Source organism: Centroberyx gerrardi, chromosome 23 (genome assembly GCF_048128805.1).
Source record: "Centroberyx gerrardi isolate f3 chromosome 23, fCenGer3.hap1.cur.20231027, whole genome shotgun sequence".
In the NCBI taxonomy this organism is placed as follows: domain Eukaryota; kingdom Metazoa; phylum Chordata; class Actinopteri; order Beryciformes; family Berycidae; genus Centroberyx; species Centroberyx gerrardi.
This window is the reverse complement of record NC_136019.1, coordinates 15,364,260-15,375,380: the sequence shown is the minus strand read 5'-3', so window position 1 is coordinate 15,375,380 and position 11,121 is coordinate 15,364,260. Positions and strand designations below refer to the sequence as shown.

The 11,121-nt window shown below is 43.5% G+C and overlaps 1 protein-coding gene across 7 annotated transcripts in view; it reads left to right on the top strand.

Annotated features, from left to right (window-relative positions):
* slc8a4b (solute carrier family 8 member 4b) overlaps positions 1 to 10,138 on the top strand; it is a 49,443-nt gene extending 39,305 nt beyond the window's left edge. Inside the window, exons 11-15 of one of the 7 annotated variants that reach the window (XM_071896425.2) lie at positions 1,033 to 1,047; positions 2,110 to 2,231; positions 4,321 to 4,420; positions 4,987 to 5,259; positions 9,759 to 10,138. In XM_071896425.2, the coding sequence (XP_071752526.1) occupies positions 1,033 to 1,047; positions 2,110 to 2,231; positions 4,321 to 4,420; positions 4,987 to 5,259; positions 9,759 to 10,138 (890 nt within the window). Of the gene's footprint in view, positions 1 to 81; positions 99 to 1,032; positions 1,048 to 1,279; positions 1,320 to 2,106; positions 2,232 to 4,320; positions 4,421 to 4,986; positions 5,260 to 9,758 lie in introns of all 7 variants that reach the window. The other 6 variants (XM_071896423.2, XM_071896428.2, XM_071896424.2 and 3 more) reach the window with 6 other exon arrangements.
* Positions 10,139 to 11,121: the final 983 nt, after the last annotated feature.

Genomic DNA, 11,121 nt, shown 5'->3' with positions numbered 1-11,121 from the left:
CACAGCAAGTGGACTGACATTTATACACACACACACACACACACACACACACACACACACACAGCTTTTCAATTACAGTAGTTTTACACTGATACCAAGTGACTGAATTAATGACTGTGTGGAGAGTGAGTATGGAGGGATGGAGGGGAACATATGATAAGAGAGAGATACAGAGGGTTGTTACATAGGAAAAATAGAATTACCTCGTGGGTATTCCTAATAACATGGTGCTTGATAGCTTGGATTTCCCACATGGCACGCCAGTGTTTGAGTATTGGCAATTACATTACAGTTTTTCACTACTGGTTACACACATTTCCTGCAATGATACTTCAATTTCACAGAACTATTAACTCCAAACCAAAGCTGCTCTGAACAAACCTCACACTTCTAAGACAAAATGAACCAGTCTACTCATAACATGCCGTCCTCCATCTAAATTAAACTGAGCCGTCACATGCATAAGCACTGCTGAACGCCCATGGGGAGATCGATTAAACACACTGCTATAAAAGTTGTTAATGAATCAGTAACCATCTGCTTTCTCAGAACAGTCAACCTCTATGCAATTGCAATTTGCGAAAACTGTAATCTACATAAATTAGACAATTATACTGATAAAGTGTGCGTTGTTTTCATACTTGCAAGTATCAGAATTCAAAATGTATTTTTCTGAAAGTGATTAAATTTGACAGCAGACAAGAAATGTGGGGAAACAAGTAAAAACAGTGAAATTCAAGTGAAAATCAAAGTAAAAATAACTCTAAAGTGTTCAACTAAATACTATTCAAATAAAATAATACATATCATTGTTGGCATCCTTTGATCTAAAATGTATGAACTTACCTGTGGCCTGAAATTCTGACAGCTGATTGGACAGTTAAACTCATTAGTGTTTGCATTGTGTGCATTGTGCATTGTGTTGTCTCTATATTGAATGGCAGTGTGTTGCATGAAAACATGAGGTCACTTGTGCTTTATGAACAGACTTGTGTGTAGGACTTTGCTGAAAAGATTCAACAACATCTGCAGTTGGTCTGAAGCCAGGTGAATAATGCTTGTTGAATGTTGATAGTTCTTTCGGTAGCTCATGCATAATGGTTTGTGATGTTTTGTTTATACAGCCAATTTCAGTGTGTAAGTGATTGTGACAACTGTAAAGGGGAACTCAAATAAAAAACAAAGATTCATGTTGTGCATAATTTCACAGATAAACCGCAGAGCTGTAAGCAGTCTTGCACAAATTCACCTGGTGTGAGAGTTATTGAGAGTTCCAGAGTGTGCCTCTGTCCTGCAGGAAAACACTGATTTCATGTAGCGTTAAAAACACGGCTCGGTGAAGCCGCTGGTGGCTTGACACTGAACTTCAAGGTGCGTCCGAATATTGGCAATTCAGCGCACTGTCAGAAATCCTACTTTCATATTCAGCGCGTCGTTCTCTCAGGACGTCCAGAGTGCGGTGTGGATTCTTAGTTTACACACCAACTGGATCGACTTGCTAACAAGGACGCTGCAACACCGCAGGGTGGAAATAAATATTTCTCAGACGACTGTTTGCCACAGGCTTCGTATTTCTGTTTATCAGCTTGAATATATTCATCCTCACTTTGTCATGTCGGCCGTCTGAACATTTCAGAAATCTTCCAGTCTCAAACAAACAAGCAAACGATCAAATGATCAATCAATACAGTGAGTGTGTACAGACAATATGTATGAAAGTCTCTCCACAGGAAGTTAAGAATTAAAGGTCCCGTATTATTCAGTTTTCATGAGTTTAGTTTCAGTGTTTTTTAATCTACTATGGCTTCATGATGTTTTCCAAATGAATGTAGTTTAGTTAAAAGAGTATTTATTGAATGAATGTGGAGACTCAGTTCTCACAATACTGGACTCTGATTGGCCGACAACAGCAGCTCCTCTAAGTGGAGGCTTTCCAGTTCAAATGCTGCAAACTGGCCTGATTGGAGGGATTTTAGTGATTTGTTTTAGTGAGAGGAGCCAATCAGGACCAAGTCCAGTTGTGATGCATTAACTGGAGTTTGTCCGAAACTTTGTGCAAAAAAGGATGGATTTTAAAAATGACCCGTCCATTCTGTGGTCTCCTAGGAGACTCCAATGAGAACAAGCCGTTGGTGGGGGCGGAGGACGAGGAGGTCGCCAAGATGGGCTGTCCCAGCCTGGGTGAACACACGCAGGTGGAGGTGGTCATAGAGGAGTCCTACGAGTTCAAGGTGAGTGTGTGTGTGCACAGAAGCGCGTTTCCATACGTATGAGTGTGTGTACATGAGGTTGCAGCGATGTCCCCTTTAATTTTGCAATGTCAGAACTTTCCACACACACACACACGCCTTTATTTCATTTAAGTTTCACCTTCTTCTTTCTCGCGCTTTAATGTTCCTCAGCAGCTAATCAATAAGCCTGTTGTCAATCAATTTTCATCTCTAATTGGTCCGGTCTATTTACAACTCTCCTCCAAAGCTAGAAAGCAGAGATCTGAGGCTCAAGCTTGTGCTGTGATCAGGTTTTAAGTCTGCTTGATAGAATGATACCCAGCCGGTTTTGAAGGGCAACAAGTCGGCTGCATTAAACATCAGGTACAGCGAGCCGAGATGCAAATCAGATCCAGAATGATTTCAGCTGCTCCAGCCGAGAGGATGAACGATTAATTTTGTTAGCATGAAACAGACTCTCTGATGAGATGTTTGTCAGTTTAATAGCGGACTTGTAAGAAACAACAAATCATTTATTGAAAGTGAGACGCCGTCTTCTTTTGATATGTAATGGGCTTCAGAAGAAACGCATCACTGGCCCTGGACCATTAAGCGCTGTAGTGCAGAGTGCAATCAGCAGCTCAGAGTTACTGCTAGAGCGTCCATGCAGTAAATTTACAGAAATATTGGCCTGGTCGTCTCATAAATGTTATATATTAGAGGGAGTGTGTTTTCAAATTTGCTCGGTTCATAATTAATTTGGCGCTACATGACGGTACATATTTGAAATTTCCATAGCACACAGTCTGTGCAGCCATGTTGTCTGTCTCATTATTTTGCAGACGCTAGAGATAATTTAATATCTTTATGAGCTTTCATTTGTGCATGCCTTTGTGTGTGTGTGTGTGTGTGTGTGTGTGTGCCCATGTTGCTTGACTCACATCTATCATTTTGTCTTGTCGTTTAGAAAATGTAAACAATCATACTGTGTATTTTTGTTGCTGATTTCATTTGCTCATTTGTTCATTTGTGTTTGTGTGTGTGTGTGTGTGTGTGCGTGTGTGTGTGTGTGTGTGTGTACAGAGAGCAGTAAATGAGCTTTTTTGGCGGGCCGACAAGGTTATCTATCTTTTTTGCTCTTGGGTTTTCTGTGCATGCCATTTTGCACTTTTGGCTGTCTTTTTCTCTAATACTGTGTAAAACTGTTACTGTCTGTCTGCCTGACTGAAATCTTCTGAAGGTGTCGGAGCCAAACATCACATCTAAGTCCTTTTCCTTCACTTCAACCTCTTGTTAAAACCCCAGTCCATAAATACTCCTGCTGACATCCTCCTTAATTAGCAAGTCTTACTGGTTGTTTTATGGGTGGAACACGTTTTTTCACACTGACTGACTAACTGAACTTTTTATACAAAGCCTGACTGACATCACGTGTATTTTGAGACTTTATACTATATATATATTGCTATTTTATGAACATTGTCAAACAGTCGCAAGTAAAAACAGACCTTTATTTTGAGTTACAATGATTACAAAAAGCGTATTTTTCACATTCAAGTCAAACTCTCATGAATACACCCCTCAAACCAGATGGGCTATAAAGTGTCTGTATCTTTCACTTATTCATTGGCAGCATATGTAATGTTTTCTCTTAACACAGCATTGTCAAGTGAGTTATGATAATGACTATGGGTACTATGTTCTATGGCTGCTGTGAGCTGTTTTGCATCAGCATATTTTATCACCCCCCCCACTCCTCGCTGCCTGGGACATAAACCTCACCAGTCTGCCCCGAGGCTTTTCCTAGCTTTCATGGGGAACGGCAGTCGAATGTGGCATCGCAGCTAATTTCACCGCGACGTATTAATGAGAAGATCCTACACATATTACACTGTTATGAAATACTGATCTTTCCATTGTGGGAACTAATTGAAAGGCCTGAAATTAGGATTTTCCCCTTTCTGTGTGGCTGAGAGTGAATTAACAACTTGAGTGTTGTGTGTCTGTCTCTTTCTTTCCTTTTCTGCTTCGTTTGTATGAACTTCTACATATATATACCTCTATATATATATATTTGATGGTTTGTGTATATGTGTGTGTGTGTATGTAGAGCACAGTAGATAAGTTGATCAAGAAGACAAACCTGGCTTTGGTGGTGGGAAGCAGCAGCTGGAGGGAACAGTTTGTCAGCGCCGTCACTGTCAGCGCAGGTAACACACACACACACACACACACACACACACACACACACATTTACGTTCATGTCAATACAAGACTACACAATACATGCTTAGTTTGCAACAGTCAATCACAGAGACATGAACAACATACATCACAAAGACAAATCAGGGCAGTCTCTCTCTCTCTCTCACTCTCTCTCTCTCTCACACACACACACACACACACATTTTTTCATCAACTACCTCCTTTATCAACTTACTGTAACCCCACGTTCAGACAAGAAGCGAGACGAAATTTTGATTTATGATTTCAGTTGACATTTTTCTTCACTGTTTCTAAGGTGAGGAATGATGAGACAGTGTGGATTACTTGAAACTTTGCTTCAGCATCATATTTTTTATTCTATCTTGCTTGTATTTGAATCTATTTGCCCCAGGCTTGGCAAGTCAGCACAACCAGTTTCTTCTTTTGGGGATCTAGCTTTTAGAAACTTTTTGTGCAGGTTGTGTAAATACTAGGTGGGGGGAGAAATGAACAGGTGCCTGGCTAGAGTCCTGCTTTAATCTGACTGGCTTTCCTCCCTCACGTCACAAAGGAGACGACGACGAGGAGGAGAGCGGCGAGGAGCGGCTGCCGTCCTGCTTCGACTACATCATGCACTTCCTCACCGTCTTCTGGAAGGTCCTGTTCGCCTTCGTGCCGCCCACCGAGTACTGGAACGGCTGGGCCTGCTTCTTCGTCTCCATATCGCTCATCGGCGTGCTGACGGCGGTCACCGGCGACCTGGCGTCGCACTTCGGCTGCACGGTGGGGCTGAAGGACTCGGTGACGGCCGTGGTGTTCGTGGCGCTGGGCACGTCGGTGCCAGGTGAGCCGGGGCGGGACGGGGTGTGGTGTGTGTGAAAAATGACTGTTTCACCTCATTAGCTCAGTTCCATATCCTAACGTACACCTCCTTCACCTCAAAACTTTATTTTTCTCCTATGTATGTATCAAAACCCCATTACTGCGGCATCCTGGTGGCTTGATTGGCTAGAATCATGCCATGAACCACAATGTCCTGGGTTCAAATCCAGCCTGGGACATTTGTCGCATGTCCCCTGTCCCCCTGTCCCCCATCCTCTAACTTTCCTGTCTCTCTCCATTGTAAGCAGAAATGGCCGAAAAATGACTTGTCCTTCCTAGAAAACGACCCACTTTTAGTGCCTGCTGCATCTCGCTCCAGTAGGCGTACATAAAATTTCCAACCAATAACGCCATCGGTCCCTTCCTCCCTCACTCCCATCAAGTCAAACCTCACAACTTGCACAAGTGATTCAAGTGCGACACCAGGGACAAAAACCTTCCTCCTCCTCCTCCTCCTCCTCCTCCTCGGCTTCCTGCACTCCAAGGGTTTGGTCTGCTGCCGGCTCCAACAATGGGGGTGATGGAAGTGTTGGAGGAGGAATGCAGGCCGGCGTCCAGTTCTTCTGAATCACTTTCCATGTTTATTACGGTCCACACCCGCCCACTTCAGGACGCTCCCTCCCTGCAGTATGTCCCGCCCCGACGTCCTGTTCCCAACCAGAAATACGCCGAATTACGGTAGAAAGACAAACGCCGCTTGAACTTGAAGTTGACAGTAAGACGTCGCCCCCCACGAATGATGCAGCCCCCCTCACAACCAATCAGAAACAAATATGTCACCTTGGAGTAACAGGATGGAGTGCAGTGGTGAGATGCATCATTTCCTCGAGTTTCGGCAACATCCGATTGGCAGTGCCTGATACATTGCATGTGATACATGGACGGACAAACAAAGGATGTGTAATCAATCAATCAGTGGAATTTTGAAGTAGTGAGATGCATCATTGTTCAAAGTTTCATCAAAATCCGATCAGCGGTGTCAAATGAACAAATGACCGGAAAGAGACCGATTTCTCGCCTTCTCCCCCCAGTTTCATCATGTGGGACAAAAACAGCGAGCGAGTCCGGAATCCAAATTGAATTGTAACCAACGACTGGATCGCAGCCTTCAGCCCCCGGGGGCCTCGTCTCCGCCCCGAGGTGAAGATCCGTCCCTGGGCTTTAATTCGGCTCCCCTCTCCCTCTGCCCTCGTCAGCCGTTTTATTGTTACCCCTCCGTTTGATTTATAGAAATAGCTCCTTTGCTGCTGGCAGGCGGTAACTTTGACGGCTCGGTGGCGAGTTCTGTGGAAAGCGGCGTTTGAATCGGGCTCATTAAAGTGCGTGCTGGAATTGGAAGCCGTAAACCGGGGATTTCGTGACCCGTTATCGCGCGCGTGTCCTGTCACAAGGCATGTTGATATTAATTTGCCACCCGCTCTTTTTATTTTATTTTTTTTTCATTTTCCCCATTCTCTGTCGCTGTTCTCTTTTGCTTTCCCTCTTTCACTCACATCTCAGCTGCCCCTGCTCTCTCTCTCCTTCCCTGTTTCTCTATGTCTCTCTATCTCCTCCTCTCTCTCTCTTTCTCTCTCTCATATTCCTCCCCCTCTTATCTATTACGCCTGTTCTCGCACCCCATCCCGGTCAATTTGTTATTCTGACTCGGTTCTCCGGTGTTATTATCCTTACCTTTCTCTCTCTCTCTCTCTCTCTCTCTCTCTCTCTCTCTCTCTCTCTCTCTCTCTCCTCCTGTTATTGGATGTTGTGTTTTCACCATTGTATCATCCATCATTTTGACCCGTGTGTGTGCTGTGGTACCCAGGTGTGTGTGGGTGAGATTGTGCGGCGTGTGTTTGCTGCTCGGGGTGATGCAAGTTTGCGTGCAGCCGGTCCAGCAGGTCATTATAACTTCCGGTGGGAGTGTGTGTGCGTGTGTGTGTGTGTGTGTGTGTGTGTGTGTGTGTGTGTGTGTGTGCTGTGACTGTGATCTCTCTAAAACTTGTTAGAAACATTCATCTCCTCTCTGGTTTCTCAGCCTCTCACCTGCTCCCTATCCTCACCTCCCCTCCTCTCTCTCTCTCTGCCAGCCCTCCTCCAGCTTTTTAAGGCACTACTGCTTTATTAGACTGGGGACACACTGGAGGATTATCGGGCCAATTTACACCCGATCTACCGTTCCCGACAATTAGAGAGCCAATCGTGATCGGAGGCTTGTTTTGGGACCGATGATCGGCCAAAATTGTAGTTTGAGAGGTTTACAGAGTCAGATTCCAAGTTCGTCCATCTCCATTGTTGTTTTGATCGAATCTTTAAACCACTTTTTTTTTTTTTTTACATGTTTGGCTGTCTTGTGCCTGTTTGGACTCAGACTTGTCTTGGTCTCACCCATTATTGGATGCTGACTTTCACTTTTTCTGCCTATCTAAAAGTCCAAAAATAGATAATTTTATTGATGTTTGGCTTATTTTCTCCCCAGCACTAAAGCAAGTTAAGGGATTTCACTAGTAGAAACCTGTGTGTGTAATGGGCAAACTTCTATACATTGATTAGTCAGTTCCTTTGCATTGAATAGTCAGACTGACGAAGGATTTGCAGATGATCCACATCTCTGTTCATCCTTAAGAAACTCCTCTTGAATAGGACTCGATTTGCACCGGACCAGGTCTTGGAATGGACTTGGACTGGATTAGGATGGTCTTGACTACCGGTCTGGTTTTGATTGGTGTCACTGATAATCTCAGTTACATGGATATTGTTAAATGTGTGATATAATTGCCTAATGTGAGAATATTTACGAATGGGAGACGCAAAAAAATTGGTGAAAATATGTATGCGATGTAATGTGTTTTTAAAATCGGTTAGGATTTAAGTCTTCTATTGTGTTCCCAGCCTTAGTCAGTACAGAGTGGAGAGTCACCAGAAAGATGGGGGAGGAAGAGAGAGAGAGAGAGAGAGAGTGTGTGTGTGTGTGTGTATGTAGGGGGGTGATATGCAAGTTCATGATTCAGATCCAAGCCCACAGTGTAATGTGCCTCAGCATGCTGAAACCTTTTATTTCTTTATCCCTTTTTTTTCTTTGTGGTATATTTCCACCAACGAGATTAATATTTATCCGAGATTTTCTGAAGGATTTTTTTCATGTCGGGAGATGAGTTTCAACTAATCTCACTGACATTCAAACGACAGAAATGAAACCATCTCACCAGCCAGTCTAAAAATAGAAATAAGCCAAAACAGGCATATAATAAGTGCCAGCTGTTTCCCTGGTGTTACCTGCTGCCCAGCTGAAGCTCCTCTGCTGTTTCCATCACATTTCATCAACTCAAAATTCAGTTTATAGATTACATTATGTTGTATCATACACTTATATCATCATTACAAGAGGATAGACGAATCCTCCAGACAAAGAATCACATGTCCAGCAGATTTATGTTTCTTTTTCTTTAGCCAAAGTTTGTTTTTGAGTATTTCTAAAGTGAAAGCAAGGTGAAATTGGTGAAAATATAGCAGTGTTGCCAGTTAAATTGATGGTTCAATCAATTTCTATTTTCATTATTGACTCCTCGCTCTCCTCACAACTAATCTTCTAAATTTGGTTTACACTCCAAAATTAGTGCCAATTTTCACAATAAAGTTGCCACCTTTGATTAACAGCACTTGGATCTCTTCCTCTTAGATCTCTCTCTCTCGCGCTCTCTCTCTCTCTCTCTCTCTCTCACTCTCTCTCTCTCTTTCTGTCGTCATGTCTCTCTATCCCTCTCTCTCTTCCTCTTCTTCCCCTCTCTCTCCCTCCTTTCCCCATCCAGTAAATGTATAATTATTCCCATGAATAACACACTGACATCTTTTACAATAGCTAGTATAGTTTCCACCTACGATTCCCAATACCTTGAACTCTCTTCACCTCTTCTTTTCTCTCTCTCTCTGTCTCTATTGTGTGTGTGTGTGTGTGTGTGTGTGTGTGTGTGTGTATAGATGTGAGAGTAGGTGGTTGCATCATACTATATGTTACCTTGAGGTAGTTTCCTCTATCGCTTGTGAGGAAGACGTTTCATTAAAGAACATCAAGTCATCTTTTAAATCACTATTAAGACTCATTTTATAGTCTTGCATCTATTGATTTTTTTTGTTTGTTTTGACCTCCCTGTTATGGTTTACTTTCATGCTTCCTGCCTTTTATATTCCTTACCTTGCTTACATTGCTTTTGCTGTCAATTTTTTGTAAATAATGAAATAATCTTTAGAGCAAAATATAGATACAAAGTGCTTTACAAAGGTTTAAAAAACAGACAAAACAAACGCAAAAGCAATACAAGCGAGGTAAGAAATATAAAAACAAGGCAATCATAAAAGCGAAGTCAAAAACATTAATAAAAGGTCATTTACGGGAAAGCAAATCTACAAAATTGAGTTTTAAGAAGCGATTCCAACGATGAGAAAGATTTATGACTATTCTAAAATCTTCTCCCTCCCCTCCAGACACGTTCGCCAGTAAAGTGGCAGCCATCCAGGACCAGTACGCCGACGCCTCCATCGGCAACGTCACCGGCTCCAACGCCGTCAACGTCTTCCTGGGCATCGGCGTGGCGTGGACCATCGCCGCCGTCGCCTGCCGCTCCCAGGGCCAGCCGTTCAAGGTGGACCCGGGCTCGCTGGCCTTCTCCGTCACCCTGTTCACCATCCTGGCCGTGGTGTGCGTCATCACGCTGCTGTACCGGCGGCGGGCGTCGGTGGCCGGCGGCGAGCTGGGCGGCCCGCGGACTTGCAAGCTGGTGACGTCGCTGATGTTCGTCTCGCTCTGGCTGATTTACATCCTGCTGGCCTCGCTGGAGGCCTACTGCCATATACCGGGGTTTTAAACACAGGGGAGAGCAGCGGAGCGGGGGAGAGACCTACTGCCATACCAGATCTACAGAGAGAGAGAGAGAGAGGGAGGGAGGGAGATAGGGATGGAGAGGAGGGTGTGGCCTTCTTCAAAGAGGGAGTAGGGTTGGACCGATATTGGTTTATGAAGGCCGTTACTGTACTATATTTTTGTATTGAAGCTGTCAATAGCCGATATGTTGTGCCAATATTTAATATCTTTAAATTTGACCAATTTAATGCCCCAAAATTACAAATATTCAGTGTTTTCCCCAGAATTGTATTCTTGTCAGCGAGGAAAAGCCTCTGAAACAGCATTTAGACCATCATGGGACACTAAAACTCTCCACTGAAACCAGGAATAATGAAATTCTTTTAGGGTTAGCAGCTTTTTAACACAGTGTGATCCACCACATGTATTCAGTGGTAGGGAAACTGCCTTTAAATGAAGAATTAATTTACAAAACATATTACTGAACAACTAAATGAATAAATACAATGTGCAAAGGTTTTACAGACTGTTTATATGTAGACATATAAACAGAGAGGAGAGACTTCAGCCAATCAACAGGGCTCTAAAGGGAAAGAGGGATGAAGGGAGGCGAGAAGACAAGAGAGAAGAGAAGAGAAACCGAGACAGAATTTGTTTGGTGTCTTCTGTGTGGCTGGCTTGTCTGAAAAACCTTACTGCCACATACCCAAAGATGGAGAGAAAGGGCGAGAAATGAAGGTGAAGAGGCGAGGAAAGGGTGAGGGATAAACAGAGAAGAGAGAGGAAGTTGGAAGCAAGAAAAAGAAGGAAAAGAGAAAGAGGTGAAATGGCAGAGAGATGGCCAGAGAAAAGAAGGGATGGAAAAACATAAAGAAAGAAAGAGAAGAAACTAAGGATGGATGAGGAGAGAAATATTCTTGTCCTCCCCTACACCCCCCCTTTCTCTCTCTCTTTCTCTCTCTCTCTCGCTCCCTCAGCCCTACTTAT